General features: G+C 36.3%; 1 protein-coding gene across 3 annotated transcripts in view; it reads left to right on the top strand.

Annotated features, from left to right (window-relative positions):
* The first annotated feature begins 5743 nt into the window (after positions 1–5743).
* Positions 5744–25979, top strand: part of LOC137249166 (zinc finger protein 493-like) — a 46223-nt gene continuing 25987 nt past the window's right edge. For 2 of the 3 annotated variants that reach the window (XM_067780449.1, XM_067780450.1), the window contains exons 1-6: positions 5745–6721; positions 6789–7048; positions 7106–7208; positions 10546–10773; positions 10852–11139; positions 13591–13722. In XM_067780449.1, coding sequence (XP_067636550.1) covers positions 5868–6721; positions 6789–7048; positions 7106–7208; positions 10546–10773; positions 10852–11139; positions 13591–13722 — 1865 coding nt within the window. In that variant the 5' untranslated portion in view covers positions 5745–5867. Of the gene's footprint in view, positions 6722–6788; positions 7049–7105; positions 7209–10545; positions 10774–10851; positions 11140–13590; positions 13723–25979 lie in introns of all 3 variants that reach the window. The other variant, XM_067780451.1, reaches the window with a different exon arrangement.

Raw genomic sequence — 25979 nt, 5'->3', positions numbered from 1 at the left:
AATTTAATAATATAATCTTAGAACTACAAGAAATAGATGAAGAAGCACAATCACTGCAACGTCTATTGCATGACTTATGCGTACAGGAGCAGCATCAATTGGATAATGAAACTCCTTTAAAAAGTATTGATGTAACACTCCTAGAAGATATTGAAGCGCCATCTAAAATTTGGGACTCCACAATAGTGGGCGATACCACTTTACAAACTTCACCTTTGAAAATGGTGAGACTTCTCAGACCATCTACTATACTAGAGGAAAATTGCGAAGATCAGTCTAATAGTTCTTTGGGTGGTGATGATGCATCATCACACATAAGCTTTCAAAGCGCTCAAAAAGGCAGTGAAACTTCAGCGACAACAAGCTTTTATGAAACAGCACATGACACCACAGGCACAAGTGCACCCAGGAAAGTTTCATATTATACCCAAAGCGAGTCCTCCGAAGAATCGCATGAACTGGAAAAAAGTATAATATTGATAAACCTAGATAACACACTAGAGCCCCCAGCAAATGAGCATGCAACTGTGACTGAACTTATCACCAATGATAATAAAAATATGCATGGCAGTGAAAAACTATCTTCCAGCGCGTCCTTTGATGATTCTTTAGGAGTAATTGAGTTGTCGGATGATGAGTCAGATGAAACGGGCGGAAATTTAAACAAAAGTGTCTTTATTAAAGAGGAGAAAAACAACAACAGAAGGAAATTGCAATAGAGCCAATAGCACGAAATGCGGAAAACATGCTCCGTAATTACCATAACAAAAGTTATATTGATTTTGAAGAATCATTTGAAAATGATAAAAAAAATCGTAGTTTGTTCAATGAGAGTACCGAAAAATCATTGCACTTCAATGATACCATGGAAGAAGTTGAGTACATGATGAAAAAAGGTATCAAAATTTCAAATTCAATTACGACAGCAATCGGATTCCACGACACCTTTGAATATTCTTGATCTGAAAAAAAGAGTAAATCTAATCTGAATTTCTAATTAGCTTTTAGTTGTAGATTTAAATTGATTCAAATTATTGGAGTTTTTTCTAAAGCTTAAAATTATTTTCTGTTCGCTTGGAAAAGATTTCAATTGGAAAACGAAAACCAATCAAGCGAGTTTATTTATTATTAAAATACTTACTTTTCTTTATATGAACTGTATTAATTTAAGTTACAATTTCATGTGCATATATAATAAGGGATGTCGTGATATGATTGCTGTCGGAATTAGATTTGAAACCAATCAATACTCCTGCTAAGGGTTGCAGAATTATTGCTTGAATGATTAGATTTGGAACAATAATAAGTCTGACTCAATTAATAGTCGTACATTTTTAAGTTCTTCAATTACGACAGCAATCGGATCCACGACACCTTTGAATATTCTTGATCTGAATTTCTACTAAGCTTTAAGTTGTAGATTATTCAAATAATTGGAGTTTTTTCTAAAGCTTAATATTCTTTTTTTGCTCGCTTAGAAGAGATTGGAAAACAAAAACCAATTAAGCGAGTTTATTTATTATTAAAGTTCTTCTGTTTTATATGAACTGAATTAATATAAGTTCCAATATCATGTACATATGTAATAATATTGGAAATAATAAATATTGAAAATTCAATTTTTTTGGTTCATATTTTATTCATATGGCTGCTCCAGGTAAAGTAAATCTGCAGGTAAAATTCACGTTATATGGCGGTTATATAAATGGTAAAACCGCAGTAAAATTGATTGTCAAATGGCTCGAAAATGTAGAGTGAAATGACGGAAAAATGACCGCCATTTGACGAGCATTGTGACGTGTGTGAGCAGCACAGTGCTATGCTCACATCATATAAGTGGGAGCGGAATGCACGATCACATTAATAGGAACGAAACGGAAAATTTGGTCACAAAAGTTCATCACGCCCATGCAAACGTGACTATGAATATAACCGCTGCAGAAAGTCACAATGACCGTAAAACGACTAGTAAAATTACGTGGAGCGTTTTTGCAGGGTAAGGTCGTAACCGTATCGTAGCCAACCAATTGGGTTTTGGTTAACCGTCGTAACGATAAACAGCTGATTACGTTAGGGATACGGATACAGCGATACGACATACGGCACCAATGACTCCGGCTTAAATCATCATCAATGCAAAAAGTCGCCGTATTTATAAATTTAGTATAAAGATATAAGAACTGTACATAAAATGTATTATCATTGTCGTATGATAAAATGGAGGAGCTACAAAACGCGAATTACCCAAAACGGTGCATGAGATAACGGAACTTTAAAATATGTAAAATGAAAACTAATTGTGTGAATAATTCGACAAACATTTAATACAAAATTTAAAACAAATACAATTAAAATAATAAATGACTTTTAACAAACAAATACATAAATTGCAAATTTACTGGTTTAGCACACATATATTATATGGAAAAAATGTAAAAGTTAATAACTAGTTATGGACAACATTTAATACAAGGTATAATTAATATAAAATAAATGACGTTTACCAAACAAATACATTAATCATTTTACAAAAAATTAATAAAACAACAACAGAGGAATGCAAAATAAAGTAAACATCAATTACAAAAACTTAATATCTGACGACTCATACTGTTTTTAATTACCCTGGCCATACGGAGAAGAAGAAGAGATATTAACTATTGTAATGCATTCAACCTAAAGTGACTAAAATTAAATCTATTGTAACATCATTTTTATACATATGAGTAACTACAAATAAGAGCTGTAAAATTATGGAGACATCCCTACAAGAAACGCTGATAGTTTTACTAATACACTCACACTTGTAATTGACAATGCTGATCCTACGATGACGTAAACATTGATACTCAAATTTATGTATGTTCCTTTGTTCGCTCACGCATGTCCGCATGTACCCAACGACAGCCTATAGTTATGAAAAAGAACTCAAACTGGGAAAGCTTCGGACACCTGTTACAGAACAAAAGAACATACAGCAGATACCCTTATGCATGTGAGGCAGATACATAATTCTCAACGGAATTTTATGTATGCGAGAACAGTTTATCCGATTTAATCATGTTGTCACTACTGACTGTCATGTGACAATCAAATGATTATCACGGTTGTTTTGTTATTTTTTAAATTCCGCCATTTTCAACCGACGAAACCATATAAAAAATAAGTTTAAAAAATGAAAAAGAGAGCATTTCAAAGCTCCATGCTAAAAGAAAAAAAATCGAAAATAATATTAAAAAATACCAGAAGCTGTCGGAATGTGTGGGGCGCACTCAAAAAATTGATACGCGAAAAATAATAGTGGTTAGTGGTGATTCATTTTTAAACGTGGAAAGCGCTCTTCTGTTGTTTTGTTATTTTCTGAATTTAAATTGAACATTCTGAACTCGAATTCTTATAAAACTATTTATTTTAATCAAATAAGAAACACGTATGCTTTTATCACGTACAAAATTAAAAACGTAATGAAATAAAGTAAATAAAAAGCAAAAAGCATTGTTTCATTTTTGGCGGAATATAACAATGGTCATTTATGATAGTATAACAGTCAAACCTGATATCTACAGTAAACTATCATTTATGACACTTTTTGATAGTGAGAGTGTCAGCACTGATCCAGGAAAATTAATGAGAGTGAGCAGTACGACTATATACTTAATCAGTAGGCTATGTTGGTGCATAAGAAGGAGACAAAAGCTCACACGTACACAGTTGTTTACATCACATTTGCGCAAGTCCCCTTAAGTTTGTGATAGAAAGTTTGTATGAGGCGCTGATCGTTAGGTTGACATTGCTGACAATCAGATGATAGTCATATGATAGTCAGTATTCTTGTAGGGATGCTGATATATACATTGAAATCAAGGATACAAACGTATATTATTTGGCAACACCCCTACAAGAATACTGACTATCATATGACTATCATCTGATTGTCAGCAATGTCAACCTAACGATCAGCGCCTCGTATAAACTTTCTATCACAAACTTAAGGGGACTTGCGTAAATGTGATGTAAACAACTGTGTACGTGTGAGTTTTTGTCTCCTTCTTATACACCAACGTGGCCTACTGATTAAGTATATAGCCGTACTGCTCACTCTCATTCATTTTCCTGGATCAGTGCTGACACTCTAACTATCAAAAAGTGTCATAAATGATAGTTTACTGTAGATATCAGGTTTGACTGTTATACTATCATAAATGACCATTGTTATATTCCGCCAAAAATGAAACAATGCTTTTTGCTTTTTATTTACTTTATTTCATTACGTTTTTAATTTTGTACGTGATAAAAGCATTCGTGTTTCTTATTTGTTTAAAATAAATAGTTTTATAAGAATTCGAGTTCAGAATGTTCAATTTAAATTCAGAATATAACAAAACAACAGAAGAGCGCTTTCCTCATGCGGAAACACGTTTAAAAATGAATCACCACTAACCACTATTATTTTTCGCGTATCAATTTTTTGAGTGTGCCCCACACATTCCGACAGCTTTTGGTATTTTTTAATATTATTTTAGATTTTTTTTCTTTTAGCATGGAGCTTTGAAATGCTCTCTTTTTCATTTTTTAAATTTATTTTTTATATGGTTTTCGTCGGTTGAAAATGGCGGAATTTAAAAAATAACAAAACAACCGTGATAATCATTTGATTGTCATATGACAGTCAGTAGTGACAACATGATTAAATCGGATAAACTGTTCTCGCATACATAAAATTCCGTTGAGAATTATGTATCTGTCTCACATGCATAATGGTATCTGCTGTATGTTCTTTTGTTCTGTACCAGGTGTCCGAAGCTTTCCCAGTTTGAGTTCTTTTTCATAATTATAGGCTGTCGTTGGGTACATGCGGACATGCGTGAGCGAACAAAGGAATATACATAAATTTGAGTATCAATGTTTACGTCATCGCAGGATCAGCATTGTCAATTACAAGTGTGAGTGCATTAGTAAAACTATCAGCATAAATGAATGGATTTGCAACTCTTTGTTTCGAGAGAGCGCTGTCAAAATGCACATTTTTTATAACATTTATCAATGATGCCACTCCAAACAAAAATGAATAGATCTGAAAATGGGGATTCTTGACATACATTTCGGCGATTATAGTTTCAATCATTTAATAAAATGATAGTCGTAAAATTTTTATTTCCTTAAAATTATTTTACAATAATACGACTTGTTAGAGTTAAATATAAACAAATCTAAGTAAAACTAACATTTCGATTAAATTAATTAGTCAAATATTGTAACGCATTTAACTCGCAGTGAAAACCATATATTCTTTTGAAATTTCAGTAAATCGGACCTATGATATAATAGTTAATATTATTTAATGGATAGGGCTTATCCTACATGTCTGGCGTTTCAGGTTCTGTGATCAAAATGGACTGGTTGCATCGGCAGTTCATATTTACAAAACCTGTTTTTAGTGATAACTTTTGAATGGGAAATAATATTTACCCCCCGCCTTCGAACTAATAATACTTACACTAAAACAAGTATTTTTATCCTTTTTCCCATAATTTCTGAACGCTATTCTACAGTTGTAGGTCAAACTAAAGTTTACCAAAATTTTTGGCACGTTTTTCGTTTTGGCTGGCACATTTTTTGTTCTGGCACTCGCTTCAGCTGGCGCGAGGGATTTATCTGTGATTGTTGCCAGCAACAACTAGAAGATAAATCCCTCGTGAGAGCGAAAATATGAGAGCGTAAACAAAAGATTCGTATCAATCTAATCTATGATCAGCGTTTCTTGTAGGGACATACTGTTTTGATTACCTCGGCCTTACAAATTGAAAACCAAAAAAAAAATTTATAACAAATCTACAATGCTAAGAACGCTTCAATTATAGTAAACAATGGCTTCAATGGATAAAAGTGACCAAAGTTTTGATTCCCTGTGTCGGACATGCATGATTCAAATAGAGCCATACTCCTCGGATAGCAACAATGAACCATTGCACCAATGGCAATACATCTTTAATAAAATTGAGGGATGTGGTGATTTGCTAATAGCTGAACTGTTGTGCACTACAATACCGCAAATGGAGGAAGTGCAGCTAAGTGACGAGCTTCCAAAGAAAATTTGTTGCAATTGCTTGCACCAATTGTTAAGTGTATATCGGTTCCAAAAAATGTGCGTACAAACTGACCAAAAGATGCGTGAACTGCTTCAAAAAAAAACAACTTGGTTAAATATTTCGGCAGTGGACTTAGCAATTGAAGGCGATATAATAAAAGGCGAAGATTCATACCAGTTGACCAGTTCTCATTGCAACACTTTTCGAAATCTACATCATGTTTCAATAAATGAAAAACTTTTTGACACCGTAGAGCAGACAATTAAACCGAAAGCAGTACATTCAAATGGTGCCGACCATTTACAAAACATCGATAACCTATATATGGAATATTGTAAAGATTCACAGGGCGAATTTATTAAAAACGGTCTTTTAATACAGGAAGAACTTGGTACCGGAGACCAGATAATTAACCCGTCAGAGATACATCCAAATTTTTCTGAACACTTTCGAAAAATCGACCAATCACTGGAACATTGTAAAGATTCGAAAGATGAATTTGTTAAAAATGAGACCGTTGAAGATGATGCACCAAACTTTGGATATAACGATGGTGATAGAATGCATTCAACAATATCTGTAAAACATGAAATATTTTCCATAGAAACCGAGGTGCTAAATACAAATATGAGGTACATATGTACGGCTTGATATCTCCTGCTAATCCATTCATAAATTTATGTGTATAACACTTAACAGATCGTCTAAAACTAGCTGTCATATATGCAATGAATCCTTTAAAGATGATGACTACTTAGAGAAACATATGAGACGTCATAAAACCGATGCTGAAGAAATCCAAAAACAAGTGCCGCGCGGAATGAAAGCGATCATCAAGAAGAATAGTCATATTTGTGAATTTTGTGGAAAAAAGTGGAATACGCGGTTTTCATTAACTAGACATTTAAGGATCCACCATTTCAAAAGCATAACAAAAACAAAGCAAACATCAAAGCAATGTATAAAAGAAAGTGTAATTATACATGGTGTTCAATTTACAGGTCGTTCATTTTCAGGTTTTAGTAGCTCTACTACACTAAGGAGCCATGTACAACATAAACACACAGGCGAACTGCCATACTCCTGTGCAAAGTGTGGCAAGTCATTCTCAACGAAGCGGTAAGCAAACATATGTATTTACATAACCTTACGTGCTAAATATCATCGTTATCGATGCTAAGTTTACATCTCATACCAGTTTAATTCAAAAATTTTATGGAAGCGTTTAGTGTAGTGTTCTAGAAGACCCTTTTTACACCTTTCATGAAAATGAAATGGTATATTAAGTTTGGCACGAATCTCAAAATTGCAAGTCCTTAAAGAAGAAGTGATAGACCCACCAATAAGTATATCGAAATGATTAGGATGACGAACTGAGCTGATTTAGCCATATCCGTCTGTCTGCATGTTTGAACGCAAACTAGTAGCTTAAGTTTTAAGAATTCTTGTTGAAATTTGGTGAGCGGGTATATTTGGGTGTCGGTTAATCATTTGTCGTAACCGACCGAGCTTACTCACTGGAAGAAAATACATGTGTGCTGTATTTGCGCGAGCGCTTTTTGCCGACAATATATAAGGCATTATACGGTTGACAAAGTTAGACGGAGGGCCAACAGACCGCACATAAACATAAATTCAGCGCGTCTCCAATTACCATCCCCGCCAGAGAGGTTGAGGATGCCATCGGTCATGCTAAACCATCCAAAGCAGTGGGCCCAGATGGCATAGCAATGTCGATGCTTAAAAGCCTAGGGAAAGCGGGTTTCAAATATTTAGCGCATGTCTTCAGCTTGTCTCTTTCCACCTTTGTCATTCCCGAAAAATGGAAAATGGCCGAGGTGGTTCCGCTACTAAAGCCTGGAAAACTAGCTAACATAGGAGGGTCATATCGCCCGATATCTCTCCTGTCGCCAGTAGCCAAGACGCTTGAAGCCATTTTGCTCCCCTACTTCAAAGCAAATTTCAGCATGGCTTTAGAAAACTTCATTGCACCACCACCGCGCTAAATGCCATTAGCACCCAGATAAATTGCGGTTTAAATCAAAACCCCCACCAAAGAACAGTACTCGTTGCGCTACACCTATCAAAAGCTTTTGATGCGGTCAACCACGGCACATTACTGCAACACCTGCAAGGGTCTACCCTTCCCCCATGTCTTAAAAAGTGGACCGCAAATTATTTGGGTGGTCGGCAGGCATCGGTGCAATTCAGAAACGAAACAACAAAACCAAGAAGAATTAAACAAGGGGTGCCACAGGGTGGTGTCCTATCCCCACTTTTGTTTAACTTCTACATATCAAAGTTACATTCGCCACCAGAAGGAGTCATTATCGTTTCCTATGCCGATGACTGCACAATAATTTAATAGCCACAGGCCCAGGCCCACAGATCGATGAGCTTTGCAACAGAATAAACGGCTACCTCCCTGATTTCCCCAGTTTTTTCGCCTCGCGAAACCTGGCATTATCACTGACTAAACCCTCCGCGACCTTATTTACAACATGGACGTCCCAAATGTCGACGATTTTGAGCATCCACGTCAATGGCGCTACGCTACCGACTGTCCTACACCCCGAAATCTTGGGTGTGACGTTTGATCAGGATCTACATTTGAGTATGCAGCCGTAATTGTACCGAAAATCCAGAGCCGTAATAAAATCCTCAAATCTCTTGCTGGCAGTACTTTGGGAAAAGACGAGGAAACGCTCATTACCACCTACAAAGCAATTGGCCAGCCGATTGCATGCTATGCGTCCCCTATATGGTCGCCAAGCCTAAAAACTACTCACTGGACGAAGCTACACGCCTGCCAAAATACTGCTCTCAGAACCGCTACGGGTTGTCTTCTTATGTCCCCAGAACACCATCTACATAATGAAGCGAGAATACTCCCCATCAGGGAGAGAAATGAGATGCTAATCAAATAGTTCCTGTTGAATACCCAGAAACCTGGGCATCCCAACAGACATCTGATTGACGAACCAGCACCGCCTAGGGGCCTAAGGAGTCATCTCCGTAATCATTTTGAGGAAATACGGCACCTGAGAACCCAGCCGTATGAAGCGGAAAAACACAAGTAGGTCCTTGGTGAACTCCATAGACAGGCGTCGGACCTTTATGTCGGGAATTGCCCGGTGAATCCAGTACTTGAAGAAAAATATCCAGAACTCGCAGAAGAGGAACGCATCCTCCCCAGGGAAACGCGTGTCACTCTTGCTCAACTTCGTTCTGGATACTGTAACAGGTTAAACTCTTACCTATCCAGAATCAACCCCGACATACAAAATGTATGCCCTGCTTGCAATGTGTCCACACATGACACCAACCATCTCTTTAATTGTAATGTGGGACCAACGCCTCTAACACCGCCTTATTATGGTCCACACCTGTTGAAACGGCAATTTTCCTCGGACTCCCGTTAGAGGACATTGATGACAATTTGTGATTGGTCAGACCTATTGGATGGGGCGAACAACTACAACAACAACAACAGCAGGGTCCCTAGGGAGACGCGCGTCACTCTAGCGCAACTTCGATCTGGATACTGTAACAATTTAAATTCTATCGAGAATCAACCCAAAAATACATAATGTATATCCTGCCTCCAATATGTCCCCCACATGACATCAACCATCTCTTCAATTTCAATGTAGAACCAACGCCTCTAACACTCATTTCACTCTGGTCCACACACATCGGTCGTGCCTATTGCATGCGGCGAAGCACTGCTACAACAAAAGATATTATCAATTCCATACTTATTTTCTCAGGTCCGGTTATAAATATTTAATCCGGACTTTTATTTTGCATCTCTTTTTTTGCAATCAATTTCGTTCCATTAGAGATATTGCAGTAAAATTTGATACACAGATATTTCTTTTAATAGGGATTATAAATGAAAATGGACGTAATCGGTCAGTAATCACGCTTTCTTTGTTATACTTCAGGACTTTTGTTCTGGTCTTAACAAATGATTCGTCATGCTAATACTATGGGGATCCCCGTAACCACAAAACTTTTCACCTATGACAATTTTTTGACTCGGACTTTTTCGAATCAAAAACCAACTATTAAAATGGTTCCCTGCTTAAAATTCATTAATATACGAAAGGCGCATAGCTTTGCTTTTTTGTATGAAGAAAATCTGGAACACCCTTTGGATAAAAGTGTTAAAAAATCAATGGGAATTTTGAGAAACTTATAACTTGTATTTTGCTAGCGTTAAATTTATTGAAGTATAAAATTGCATTCTCCAAACAAATTTTGAAAACTCTAGAGGCTTCTAAGGATTCGTAAAATTTGTTCCAATTTTGATTTTTTCGAAAACGTTTTGGAAATTTGCAATATGCAGTAGTTTCAGTTACAAACCTCATTGCGTTTAAAACTGCATGTACATACTTACATATGTATATTTAAATAAACGATTTTTGTTTTTTTAATTATATATCATACGCAGCAACCTAGATGTGCACCGTCTCATTGACAATGAAGATAGACCTTACCAGTGTCCCCACTGTCCGCTAAAATATGGATCTGAGCAGAGCATGTCTAGACATAAAGAAATTCATGAAGGGAACAAGTTACAACCGTGCGATATTTGTGGTAAAAGTATTAGAAAATTGTATTTAGCACGTCATAAACGAATTCATACAAATGCGAATAAATGTAACATATGTGAAAAGCGGTAAGTGATCATAAAAACTTCATTTTAAATTACTTATCTAATTTTATTAAAACTTTTCCTTCTCGTTCTACTAAACAGCTTTACAGCGCCCTCTTATCTACGTGTTCATAAGCGAACTCATACCGGTGAAAAGCCACATAAATGCAAATACTGCGGAAAGTCCTTTTCGCAACTAAATGGACTGAATAGTCATTTACGAAGGCATCTGGGTGGTAATATTTATAGATGTGAGTTTTGCCCCTTAACATTTGCTTTAGCTTTAGAGCGAAGCCTACATAGATATACGCATAAAGATGAAGATCCAGAAAGACGTGAACGAAATTTGACAGCTTTAAGGGAAGAAGAGGCTAAAATGACAGCTAACAAGTAAGAAAATAACTTTGCATTCATGATAATACCTGTTTTTTTCACATCTATAGACGTTTACGCTTAATCTTTATATGGACTGCTAAGCGTCAAACTTTAAATACACCTCTGAAATTGCTGCGCATAAATTAGTACTACTAAATTTCAATATAACGCATTATACTCAGATTCAACTGAAATATGTGTCTATGTTTCACCTCTACACTAATTTTATGTATCACCTCTTAAAATGGTGCGTGTCCACAATTTATCGCAACTGATTCAGCTATATGTTATACACTATGGCCATCAGAGGGTTGTGTCTCCGCTTTTCCGTACACCCTGTGCTGTTGCTAGTTGTTTAACCACTGCCGCCAGATGGGTCTCCTAAGCATTATCTAAGCGAGGATAAGCGTTTTTTTTTACCCGCAAACGTAAACGTATAAATAAAATAAAAATAAATGTAAGGCGCGATAACCTCCGAAGAGATCTAAGGCCGAGCTTCTCTTCCAATTTGCGTCGTGCTCCTCTTGATTTTCCCTACAAATTGGCCGGACGGGACCTACATGTTTTATGCCGACTCCGAACGGCATCTGCAAAGCAGATGAGTTTTCACTGAGAGCTTTTCATGGCAGAAATACACCCGGAGTGCTTGCCAAACACTGCCGAGGGGCGACCCCGCTTAGAAAAATTTTCTTCTAATTGAAAAATCTTATTTCTAAAATTTTGATGTTGCTTTGCCTGGGAGTTGAACCCAGGGCGTACGGTGTGATAGGCGGAGCACGCTACCATCACACCACGGTGGCCGCCAACGTAAACGTATATGCGTGTAAAAAAACACGGCTAATAACTATACAAATTTAATAAGGGATAAATATTTGCTTATTTCAGAGACGTAAATTTATAGAGAATAACCAACGACGGACAGCAAGAGAAATTGTCAAACTGGTGGTACGTAATTCACCACATTACCTATTTTAATATTAGCAAAAAACGCGGTGGTTTCGTTAAAATTTCACAAAAATAGTTATTGAGAACGTTAAAAAATAGTTAAATTGTGTGAATTATATTAAAATAATATTTTTCTGGCCTTGGAATTGAAGAATTTCATGTCACATTTCCCCTATGATGAATTACCTACCCGCAATTTGATGGTTTACTGTTTCCCACTATTCGTTCTGTGGACGGTTCTCTAGTTTTATACGTTCTCTGCTTATTTGGTATTTTGTTTTCTACTTTTTCGCGATTGTTTGGGTTTGTGGTTACCCATCACTGATTCTATGTTGTTCAAACAGACAACACAAAAAAAAAATTGCACTTGTATTTGCAACGACGACCATCGTGGTGTGATGGTCACGCCCCGGACAAATCAACATCATAATTTTAGAATCAAGTTTTTTCAATCAGCAGAAAGCGGAACCGCTACGGACTGTCTTCTTATGTCTCCAGAACACCATCTACACAGTGAGATAAGAGTACTCCCCATTAGGTTTCTTTCCTGCTGAGCAAACAGTTTCTGTTGAATACCCAAAAACCTGGGCATCCCAACAGACATCTGACTGAAGAGGCTCCACATTTCAGGGGTTTACGTAATATCCACAAACAGGCGTCGGACATCTATGCCAGGAATTGCCCGGCCAAGCCCGTTCCCAAAGTTAAATACACCCAGCTACCTAATTGGGGGTTTCCATTTGGTTGCCAAACAATTTCTGGTAACATTATGGACACATTCAGGCTATTTGAGCTCTTTGTTAGCCCACCAGATTAACCAAACCTGCTGCGTTTTGTGGCACTTCAGTGGTTTTCGGGTTTTCTCACCGTTGCCGTAATGATGAAAAGATTGAACCACTTGGAAGTGATCGCATAACTCTCAAATATATTTCCATCCCTACAAAACGTTACGAATTTCCAGCTGCTTTGTTGTTGGGAGTCGGAAGTAAAACATATGTCATTCTAACATGTTATACAAATTTGATCAGAAGATCCCCCGAAATTTCTTGACAGTTGAATTCTTTATGTTTTACCAATGTCAGCGCCAGTAGGCATAGTATCAGAAAATGCTCATCCGAAGCGTGACAGATTCATGTATTGCAAACGACAATGATTAACTGTAGCATTCCTTTTAATCTTATGTGGCCAATTTTTAGAGCAAAGCATCAACAATTTCTTGTATATTCAGAATACCAGAAAGTATAGGTTTGTTTCTGGGTCTAAAAATTGTTGGATTGTGTAATTTTGAAATGAAGGAAAATCAGCATATTTAAAAGATATGTTCACATTGAAATAATTTGTGCAGAGATGAAAGACAGCGTAAAGTGAATTGCCGGACAAAAACTCGGTTCCCATCCGCTTTCCTCGTCATACCTTCTTATAACAACAACAACAAAAGTTTCTGTGTGTGTAAATACAGGCTTATGAATTTTGTTTCTAAATGTAAGTTTATTAAAGTTATTTATCGAATTGTTATTCCAGACACGAAGAGAAGCCTTCACGACACAACTGCGGCATTTGTGGTAAAAGTTTTTCTATTAAATCGCTCTTAAAAAAACATGAGCTACGTCATAGTAATGAAAGGCCTTATAAATGTGATTTTTGTGGAATGCGGTAAGTTATCATAAAAACCCTGGGGTGGGTTTCCGTAATTCGATATCGAGCAAGAACGTGTATCAAATTATCGTTTTTGTTTTCATAACGCAAAACTCGTCGACGAGCCGTACGCTTCCCACGGCTGCCGGTTCTTTGTACAGGAGCGACTCAGAATTTTATTTCCCGACTAGGGGCTGTCACTTCTAGTCTTGAAAACACATACTAACATAGTGAGGAAGAAAGCACACTACCAAGTGAGACACGAGTCACCCTAGCCCAACTTTATTCTGGTTACTGTAACAGGTTAAACTTCTACTTGTCCAGAATTAACAAGAAGAGGCAAAAGAATATCACCGATTGTGTGCAATACGTGCAGAATGTGGATGACATCCTAAAAGACATGCAATTGGTGGTAAAACGAAATGGTCAACATCTGGCTGAGTATAGAAGTGAGTTTGATAACGCGATTAAAAAAATTAGCATGAAATAAAACAAGTGCTGAAAGGGATGGAAATTGCATTTAGTAAAAAAATTCAGGCTATGCAGAAAGCATTGTGAATGATAACAAAGTGTGATATCTTCTGCATAGACGTCAAAATTCCAAAGTGATTGGATCCCCTGATTTGTAATTGACTATCGCTGTCTCATTCTGTATCTCTTTCTATCACCCGCTGCAGATAGGCGCCGCCATATTGAACACCCTGTCAAAACGCTAAAAAGTAGCCATGGCTCAATTATATGGTTGGCTCATCTCATCAGCTGATTTTATTTTTATCATTGCATGGTCGATGGGATTGTCAAAAGGAGATAGCGAACTCAAAATGAAACCAACACATTGACAACATTTTCTTACCACACACAAAACCTGCTATGTTTTATGTTTTCATTTCATTCCATTCGCCTAATACCAATACACAGATTTTGACAATTTGAACAGACATAATTTGTTGCTGTACAGATGAGCCAACCATATAGTTGAACCATGAAAGTAGCCATATTGAATATCCTGTCAGGCAGTTGACAGATAAGATTTCACACTTAGTTATCATTCACAATGGCAGAAAGCTCAGGAGTCGTGTGAAGGAAGTGTACAGGAAGTAAACAAAATACGCGAAATAGCAGAAGGCTTCAAGCGCAGCAGCGATCAGGTATGCGATGAGTAGAAAAACAGGAAAGATGACAATAAAAAAAATGATAGAAGCAATTAGTAAGGAGAAGGCCGCGGTACAATGACATTTTTCATATAGATGCGTTTAACACAAGCTTACATGCCAACCTAATATAAACGCACGCAAGTCATTTTCTGTCAAAAATGTCTTATGCACATACAACTTGTATGAGAGCAACCCAAATTGAATTTGCTGCGTGAAAACCTAATACTGTTTTCACACAGAAACTTAATGATCTCATTTCACCTGCTAATGAAATCGTAAATTTTTTGCTTTCACACAGAAGTAACTGCTCGATTAGTATGAAGGATGAGATAAACAATCATGGCGGAACGATACAAGGTGGGAACATGGTGACATACCTACAAACAAAAAAAATTCCATGTACTTGTAAATTCGATGGACAAATCTCAAAATCGTACTGCGCCGGTAGTTGATGTATCAAATCAAATAAAAAAGGTTACAATCAGCTGTTCGATGCGGCCACCTTGTATCGTTCCGCCATGCAGACAATGACATTTGTTTTGAAAACTAAGAAGCGGAAACGGAAGCGGAACGCTGCCAACAGAGTTGCATTGTGCTTTTGACTTCATTAGGCATTCGATTAGCTACTAATGAAATAATAATAGATTCAAATTTTGTAGGAAAGATTGAGCTCAATAAGCGTCTTATACTGTTTTCACACAGAAACTTAATGATCTCATTTCACCTGCTAACGAAATCGTAAATTTTTTGCTTTCACACAGAAGTAACTGCTCGATTAGTGTGAAGGATGAGACAGACAATCATGGCGGAACGATACAAGGTGGGAGCATGGTGATATACCTACAAACAAAAAAAATTCCATGTACTTGTAAATTCGATGGACAAATGTCAAAATCGTACTGCGTCGGTAGTTGATGTATCAAATCAAATAAAAAAGGTTATAATCAGCTGTTCGATGCGGCCACCTTGTATCGTTCCGCCATGCAGACAATGACATTTGCTTTGACAAATGACATTTTTAAGCACTGAACACACTGAAAACTAAGAAGCGGAACGCTGCCAACAGACACCCCTATTATGAACTCGTACGATACACGATAAACGCTTGCAATCTGTTCTACCGTATTATGAAATAAATTCTAGCGTGTGAAACTCGATCGTTAGCGTTTATCGTTTATCGTGGTATTGCCATACGCTAACTATCGAATACGCTGTTCAATTTTCTACGCTAGCTATCGCTGATAAATTTTTCCACGATACGTTGGGAACTATTTAAATAAAAGTAAATATACAATTATTATATAATCCAAAATAATCCAACTACAGCCTCATTTCCAACACCCTGGGCAAGAAGCCTTAAAGTGGCACAAACCTTCAAAATATTTGGGATGGATGGCCTATTTTTACGGGTGCGCAAACTGCCTTCTATTTCTGTTAAGACATACTTTGACATCAATTTTGTTTATTAAACTTTTTTTACTTATAGTATGTCAAGTACTTACAGTGTAGAGTTCATTTCAAGAAGATTGGAAGGATTTCTCAATTTTCTTCTTTCTGTGGAATCTATGCAAGTTTCGTCAATTTGTTCATTTGTGTTTATATAAAAGGTAACAGAGGTTGCATAAAACATTTTATTATAACAGCTTTTAAAAACTTTTACCACTTTTACGTACAAGACAAATTAATTGTTAGTATTTACGTTTTGTTTTGCTATCTGTTTCGTATAGATTCACAAAAATTTGTAAACAAAACTCTGCTGTCATTCACAATAGTACATCTATCGGGCGTGTGGAAATCGCAATATGAAAGCTGATTTTTTACGATACGCTAGGAAGCGTTTATCGTCTATCGTATGAAAATTCATAATAGGGGTGAGAGTTACATTGTGCTTTTGACTCATTAGGCATTCGATTAGCTACTAATGAAATAATAATAGATTCGAATTATGTAGGGAAGATTGAGCTCAATAAGCGTCTTAATGTAGAAAACTCCTTTTATTATTCAATAAGCCGTCTGTGTGAAAATAGTATTATACTGTTTTCACACAGAAACTTAATGATCTCATTTCACCTGCTAATGAAATCGTAAATTTTTTGCTTTCACACAGAAGTAACTGCTCGATTAGTATGCAGGATTAGACAGACAATCATGGCGGAACGATACAAGGTGAGAGCATGGTGACATACCTACAAACAAAAAAAATTCCATGTACTTGTAAATTCGATGGACAAATGTCAAAATCGTACTGCGCCGGTAGTTGATGTATCAACTCAAATAAAAAAGGTTATAATCAGCTGTTCGATGCGGCCACCTTGTATCGTTCCGCCATGTAGACAATGACATTTACTTTGACAAATGACATTTTTAAGCACTGAACACACAAAAAACTAAGAAGCGGAAACGGAAGCGGAACGCTGCCAACAGAGTTGCATTGTGCTTTTGACTTCATTAGGCATTCGATTAGCTACTAATGAAATAATTATAGATTCGAATTTTGTAGGGAAGATTGAGCTCAATAAGCGTCTTAATGTAGAAAACTGCCTTTATTATTCAATAAGCCGTCTGTGTGAAAATAGTATTAATGTAGAAAACTGCCTTTATTATTCAATAAGCCGTCTGTGTGAAAACAGTATAACTCGATTTCCAATTTTTGTTCTGCGTGACATTTAGATTTGACGTTTGCACACATGCTTTACATTGTCGGAACGCATGCTTATTTGGGTTCGGGCAAAAAACGCCGGTTGTTTGCGTGAGCTAAAAAACCGCAGTGCGGTTTTATTAGGTTGGCATGTTATGCATTCCAATAACTGCGCCACAATCAACCAAGATGTTGCGTTTGTAAATATGAAGGAACTTCAGACTTGGCAATTGAAGTTTATTACACCTTGCCCATTCACATACAAAATTTCGCGAAGCACTGTTGTAAACATTCTCCCTATACAACAAAAATACTTGCTAGCATCTTTCGTGTCGTATCCGATTGTTATATTGCAGTTTTTAATTGCGAAAAATGTTAGAAAATTTACCAACCAGTGAGAAAAATAATTTCACTTACGAAGTGTGCCAACACCCTTAGCCAAAGCAAATGTCAAATTCTTATGATTTGCTTGGAACAAAATTGGGGAGTTGGCTACTTTTCAATATCAGATGGCGCCAGTGTCGCTCTTTCTACCATTCTCCATAAAAATGCGTGCAATCTACTCATAATGCATAAGCATGTGTCAAACTCATCTATATGAAAAACTGCTTATGTGTCGGAGCTATAAAAGGTGGAAATCCAAGAAAAGAAGCGTTGCCAGAAATACGAAAAGAAGTCCCTTTGATAGTTAAGCCAAATACTAAGCAAGATGTTAAAAAACCCAAAAGTGACCTAAATTCGAAAGTCGACCCTAAGGAGCTACAAATTACAAATATAGTAGCAAGACAAAGCGGAGTTGTAATTGAAGCGGAGCCGTGAATAACGTTGTAAATGACAAAATCGTTTTTTTACAGGAAAGAAAAAAACCTTTTTTAAAGGCTTTGTGATTGTTTTTTGTTCCTGTATTGTTGGCTTGTCCAAAACAATGACATTAATAACTTATATGAAAAAAATTGAGATATTTCAATTTTGAATTACAAGTAAGCGGTCATTTTAAAACTTTTTTCAGTGGAAAAACGTTTCATATCCCAAGCGCGACAGCAGTTAAAACGTTTTTCCATTTTGCACAGCATCTGTACTGATGGCTTTTAAAACGTTGTTCCAGTGAGCAATACGGTTTGTAGGAACAGATTTAAAATGTTACTATTGCAAAAGAAATATGTACTGGTTTGTTTTTTAAATAAAGAGTATATTATAGAATGCTTACAGTTTATTTATTAAAATTGAAATATTCCAAAAACTGTGAATAAAGCTTGGTTTGCTTTGAGCCCATTTACACAATAACTTTCCAACCTATCTTTTTTGTTTACTTCTTTTTAGATATTAAATTCCGAGTGTTTTCACGGTCACTTTTACATAAAGAGGGCGGAAAACCATCGTGTAAGGGTGCTCTTTCAAGTAAGAGATTTATATAATATCTTTATTTACTGCAGATCGATTTATAGAACTCTGCGTACTTCTCAGGCCAATAGTCCTTCATTTGACCAACACTAAATTTTTGGCAATTGAAATAGCAACGAAAATCACAAACCTAAATATAAACAATAAATAAAATAACAAGTAAGGAAGGTTAAGTTCGGGTGTAACCGAACATTACATACTCAGTTGAGAGCTACGGTGACAACATAAGGGAAAATAACCATGTAGGAAAATGAACCGAGGGAAACCCTGGAATGTGTTTGTATGACATGTGTATCAAATGAAAGGCATTAAATGGTATTTTATGAGGGAGTGGGCCATATTTCTATAGGTGGACGCCATTTAGGGATATAGCCATAAAGGTGGATCAGGTTGACTCTAGAATGCGTTTGTACGATATGGGTATCAAATGAAAGGTGTTAATGTGTATTTTAAAAGGGAGTAACCCTTAGTTCCATAGGTGGACGCCGTTTCGAGATATCGCCATAAAGGTGGACCAGGGGTGACCCTAGAATTTGTTTGTACAATATGGGTATCAAAAGAAAGGTGTTAATGAGTATTTTAAAATGGAGTGATGCTTAGTTCCACAGGTGGACGCCGTTTCGAGATATCGCCATAAAGATGGACCAGGTGTGACCCTAGAATTTGTTTGTACGATATGGGTATCAAGGTATTAATGAGGGTTTTAAAAGAGAGTGGTGGTAGTTGTATAAGTGGTCGCCTTTTTGAGATATAGCCATAAACGTGGATCAGGTTGACTCTAGAATGCGTTTGTACGATATGGGTATCAAATGAAAGGTGTTAATAAGTATTTTAAAAGGGAGTAATCCTTAGTTACACAGGTGGACGCCGTTTCGAGATATCGCCATAAAGGTGGACCACGTGTGACCCCAGAATTTGTTTGTACGATATGGGTATCAAATTAAAGGTATTAAGGAGGGTTTTAAAAGGGAGTGGTGGTAGTTGTATAGGTGGTCGCCTTTTCGAGATATCGCCATAAAGGTGGACCAGGAGTGACTCTAGAATGCGTTTGTACGATATGGGTATCAAATGAAAGTTGTTAATGAGTATTTTAAAAGGGAGTAATCCTTTGTTCCACAGGTAGACGCCGTTTCGAGATATCGCCACAAAGGTGGACCAGGTGTGACCCTAGAATTTGTTTGTACGATATGGGTAGCAAATTAAAGGTATTAATGAGGGTTTTAAAAGGGAGAGGTGGTAGTTGTATAGGTGGTCGCCTTTTCGAGATATCGCCATAAAGGTGGACCAGGGTTGACTCTAGAATGCGTTTGTACGATATGGGTATCAAACGAAAGATTTTAATGAGTATTTTAAAAGGGAGTAATCCTTAGTTCCAGAGGTGGACACCGTTTCGAGATATCGCCACAAAGGTGGACCAGGGGTGACCCTAGAATTTGTTTGTACAATATGGGTATCAAATTAAAGGTATTAATGAGGGTTTTAAAAGGGAGAGGTGGTAGTTGTATAGGTGGTCGCCTTTTCGAGATATCGCCATAAAGGTGGACCAGGGTTGACTCTAGAATGCGTTTGTACGGTATGGGTATCAAACAAAAGATTTTAATGAGTATTTTAAAAGGGAGTAATCCTTAGCTCCAGAGGTGGACACCGTTTCGAGATATCGCCATAAAGGTTGACCAGGTGTGACCCTAGAATTTGTTTGTACGATATGGGTATCAAATTAAAGGTATTAATGAGGGTTTTAAAAGGGAGAGGTGGTAGTTGTATAGGTGGTCGCCTTTTCGAGATATCGCCATAAAGGTGGACCAGGGGTGACTCTAGAATGCGTTTGTACGATATGGGTATCAAATGAAAGGTGTTAAAGAGTATTTTATGAGGGAGTGGGCCATAGTTCTATAGGTGGACGCCATTTAGGGATATAGCCAAAAAGGTGGATCAGGGTTGACTCTAGAATGCGTTTGTACGATATGGGTATCAAATGAAAGGTGTTAATGAGTATTTTAAAAGGGAGTAACCCTTAGTTCCATAGGTGGACGCGGTTTCGAGATATCGCCACAAAGATGGACCAGGGGTGACCCTAGAATTTGTTCGTACAATATGGGCATCAAACGAATGGTGTTAATGAGTATTTTAAAAGGGAGTGTGCCTTAGTTCTATAGGTGGACGCCGTTTCGAAATATCGCCATAAAGGTGGACCAGGGTGACTCTAGAATGTGTTTGTACGATATGGGTATCAAATTAAAGGTATTAATGAGAGTTTTAAAAGGGAGTGGTGGTAGTTGTATATGTGAAGGCGTTTTCCAGATCGCGACCAAAATGTGGACCAGGGTGACACAGAACATCATCTGTTGGATACCGCTAATTTATTTATATATGTAATACCTGCCAAGATTTTAAGGGTTTTTTATTTCGCCCTGCGGAACTTTTTCATTTTCTTCTACTTAATATGGTAGGTGTCACAACCATTTTATAAAGTTTTTTCTAAAGTTATATTTCGTGTCAATAAACCAATCCAATTACCTCACCATGTTTCATCTCTTTTTTCGTATTTGGTATAGAATTATGGCATTTTTTTCATTTTTCGTAATTTTCGATATCGAAAAAGTGGACGTGGTCATTGTCGGATTTCGTTCATTTTTCATACCAAAATAAAGTGAGTTCAAGTATGTACGTGAACTAAGTTCATTAAGGATATGTCGATTTTTGCTCAAGTTATCGTGTTAACGGCCATGCGGAAGGACAGACGAACGACTGTGTATAAAAACTGGGCGTGGCATAAACCGATTTCGCCCGTTTTCACAGAAAACAGTTAACATCATAAAATCTATGCCCCTACCAAATTTCAAAAGGATTGGTTAATTTTTGTTCGACTTATGACGTTAAAAGTATCCTAGACAAATTAAATGAAAAAGGGCGGAGCCACGCCCATTTTTAAATTTTATTTTATTTTTGTATTTTGTTGCACCATGTCATTACTGGAGTTGAATGTTGACATAATTTACTTATATACTGTAAAGATATTAAATTTTTTGTTAAAATTTTACTTTAAAAAAATTTTTTTTTTAAAGTTTGCGTGGTCCTTCTCCGATTTTGCTAATTTTTATTAGGCATACATATAGTAATAGGAGTAACGTCCCTGCCAAATTTCATCATGATGTCTTCAACGACTGACAAATTACAGCTTGCAAAAGTTTTAAATTACCTTCTTTTAAAAGTGGGCGGTGCCACGCCCATTGTCCAAAATTTTACTAGTTTTCTATTCTGCGTCATAAATTCAACTCGTCTACCAAGTTTCGTCGCTTTATCTGTCTTTGGTAATGAATTATCACACTTTTTCGGTTTTACGAAATTTTCGATATCGAAAAAGTGGGCGTGGTTATAGTCCGATATTGTTCTTTTCAAGCAGTGATCTGAGATGAGTGCTCAGGAACCTACGTACCAAATTTCATCAAGTTACCTCAAAATTTACTCAAGTTATCGTGTTAACGGCCATGCGGAAGGACAGACGGACGACTGTGTATAAAAACTGGGCGTGGCATCAACCGATTTTGCCCGTTTTCACAGAAAACAGTTAGCATCATAAAATCTATGCCTCTACCAAATTTCAAAAGGATTGGTTAATTTTTGTTCGACTGATGGCGTTAAAAGTATCCTAGACAAATTAAATGAAAAAGGGCGGAGCCACGCCCATTTTGAAATTTTCTTTTATTTTTGTATTTTGTTGCACCATGTCATTACTGGAGTTGAATGTTGACATAATTTACTTATATACTGTAAAGATATTAAATTTTTTGTTAAAATTTTACTTTAAAAAAAATTTTTTTTTAAAAGTGGGCGTGGTCCTTCTCCGATTTTGCTAATTTTTATTAGGCGTACATATAGTAATAGGAGTAACGTCCCTGCCAAATTTCATCATGATATCTTCAACGACTGACAAATTACAGCTTGCAAAACTTATAAATTACCTTCTTTTAAAAGTGGGCGGTGCCACGCCCATTGTCCAAAATTTTACTAATTTTCTATTCTGCGTCATAAATTCAACTCATCTACCAAGTTTCGTCGCTTTATCTGTCTTTGGTAATGAATTATCGCACTTTTTCGGTTTTACGAAATTTTCGATATCGAAAAAGTGGGCGTGGTTATAGTCCGATATCGTTCATTTTAAATAGCGACCTGAGATGAGTGCTCAGGAACCTACGTACCAAATTTCATCAAGTTACCTCAAAATTTACTCAAGTTATCGTGTTAACGGACGGACGGACGGACGGACGGACGGACGGACGGACGGACGGACATGGCTCAATCAAATTTTTTTTCGATCCTGATTATTTTGATATATGGAAGTCTATATCTATCTCGATTCCTTTATATATGTACAACCAACCGTTATCCAATCAAACTTAATATACTCTGTGAGCTCTGCTCAACTGAGTATAAAAATTACAGCAAGTGTACTTAAAACTTTTTCCACATTACTTGTTCTGGAGCGTTTTTTTGAGATACTTTTGTTTTTCCTGGTTGTATATGCATTTCCACTATTTCTTAACCTTTTGTTTTTAATATCTTTCCAATTTTCAACATTATATTTCCTTTTCGTACCTCTGTTACACTTATCAATTACCTGCGACAACTGCGATCGTATCATTTTGCGTGTAACTTACAACGTTCTTCCATGGACTGACTTCTTCTAATTGCTTTTTAATTGCCCTTTAGTACGTAATTTTTACTTATTTGATGCTTTAGAGATACAAGAGATGCAAAGTACACAACTTGGAATGTATATATCGTAATTTTAATAGTATTACAGCAAATAAACTAGAATTAGAACACCTTATTGAAATAAATAAACCAAGCATTGTGCTGTGGGCGGAAACATGTACAACAGATCTAATCATGAATTCTGAACTAAATATTCCGACCTATAATCTCATCCGGTGCGACTCCCACAGTAGACATAATGGTGGTGTTCTAATATATGTCCACGCATCAGTACAATTTAGCATTGTGTGCAATAAATCCATCAATATGAATGTGTGGTGCGTTATCATAAAAATCAAGAAATGTGCATTAAAATGGCAAATAGGTGTACTCTATCATTCACCAAGCAGCAGTGACGCCGACTTTATTTTATATCTCAACATCATCACTGAATACGTAAAGGAATCAGAAAATAATATGATGGGGGATTTCAATATAAATATGAATTTATCGTCAACATACTCAAATCAGCTAACAAGTTTATTTGCGCAAATGGCTATGTTGCAGAGGATCACTTTCAATACGAGAATAACTGAGTACTCAGCTACAAAAATTGATTTACTGTTTAGTAACGACGACCAAATACTAACTGAAAACTTGAGTGATCATAGAATTTCAGATCACGAGACAATACATTTCAAGATACCAACAACAAAATTTGTCAAAACGAGGAAGTTTGACACCGTAACTAGCTGAGAGTTCAATAGTGCGGAAAATCTGGTAAGTCTGCTGCGAGTAAGCGATTTAAGCTCTTTGTATAATACTGGAGTAGAAAATAGAGTTATACAACTGAACAATATCATAGCTGAAGCCATGCAAGCATTGACGTATGAGAAAATAATAAAAATAATAATGTAAATGTAAATAAATGATGAATGCATTGAGAAGGAATGTGATATAGCCAATGCCCTGAACAATTTCTTTGTTAAGAGAATAGTCGAAATTAATGAAAGCATTGAAATAATTCCCTATGCTGCCGAAATAAGCGTAAATAACCAAATAGAAGCGTTTGAATTCACAAACATAGTATTAGATGATATAATAAATATCAATAAGAAATTTAAAAACAAATATGGCGGGAAAAGGCTTTTGTCGGAACGTGTATTTAAAGATGCCGTGATATACACTGCTCACTTTTACAAAGAAATCATAAACGATTCATTGAATAACAGCATTGTTCCTAATTTCTGGAAAATATCTACAATAGTTCCTGTGGAAAAAGTTAAAAATACAGTAAAGCCGGAGGAGCTACGTCCAATCAATACGTTACCTGCAGATGAAAAAATAATGGAAACAGTGGTTAAAAATCAACTAGCAGCATATTAGAGAAACGATGTAATTATACCTTAGCAATCTGGGTTTAGGAAAAGTAATTCTTGTGAAACAGCACTGAATATGGTGAAAAAAATGTTGTTATCGGTCATCGAAACAATTGATAGAGGTATTCGTTGTATGTCATGTTTAAAATCGGTATAAGAGTTGGAATGGTTCCGAAGTTACTTGAGTAACAAAGTAGCAAAGAACGATAATTGGAAATTCAATTTCAACGGTTGTTGATGTAAACATTGGCCTACGGCAAGGCTCAGTACTGGCACCATTATTGTTTACAATATACATTAGCGATATTAAATCATGTTTAAACCATTGCAAAATTCGTTTATTTCCGGATGATGCATTGATTACCATCAGTGAAAGAAATGCGGATTGTGCTATGTCAAAGATGCAAGAGGATTTTTAAACCTTATACATATTGCCGTGCCTAAGAAAGTTGAAAGTAAATGTGGATAAACCAAGTTTATGGTATTTTCGAGAAACCTAAGTACCACTGTTATCAATTATCGAAGCAATGTTGACTTGAAAATAAGGAACAGTGAAATTCCAAGAGTCGACAAAATGAAGAATTTAGGAGTCTTGATTGATATGAACTTGAACTTTGGAGAAAATATAAGTAATTTAGAAGCTAAAATTGCAAAGAAAATAGGCTTCATGTACCGAACATGTAAATATATTAACCAACGTCATAAAATATTAGTATACAGATCTATTATTGAACCACATTTAAATACTGTCCTACAATTCTACTATTAGCAAATGATACACAGATAAAAAAAACTTCAAATACAGCAAAACAAGGCACTGCGATTAATTTTAAAATGTTCGAATAGAACACCAATAGGGGGACTCATGAAAGCATATAAACTTATAAGGTGTAAAATTATATCCATTTACACACGCTGTTATATGAACGCACCTAGAAATACTCTTGATAAACTTGATTGTTTATCAGCTGTAATATTGCCAAACAAAAATTTTTTGATTATTATACA

The sequence above is a fragment of the Eurosta solidaginis genome, chromosome 4 (assembly GCF_040869045.1).
Source record: "Eurosta solidaginis isolate ZX-2024a chromosome 4, ASM4086904v1, whole genome shotgun sequence".
NCBI lineage: Eukaryota > Metazoa > Arthropoda > Insecta > Diptera > Tephritidae > Eurosta > Eurosta solidaginis.
This window is presented reverse-complemented; position numbering and strand designations above follow the sequence as displayed.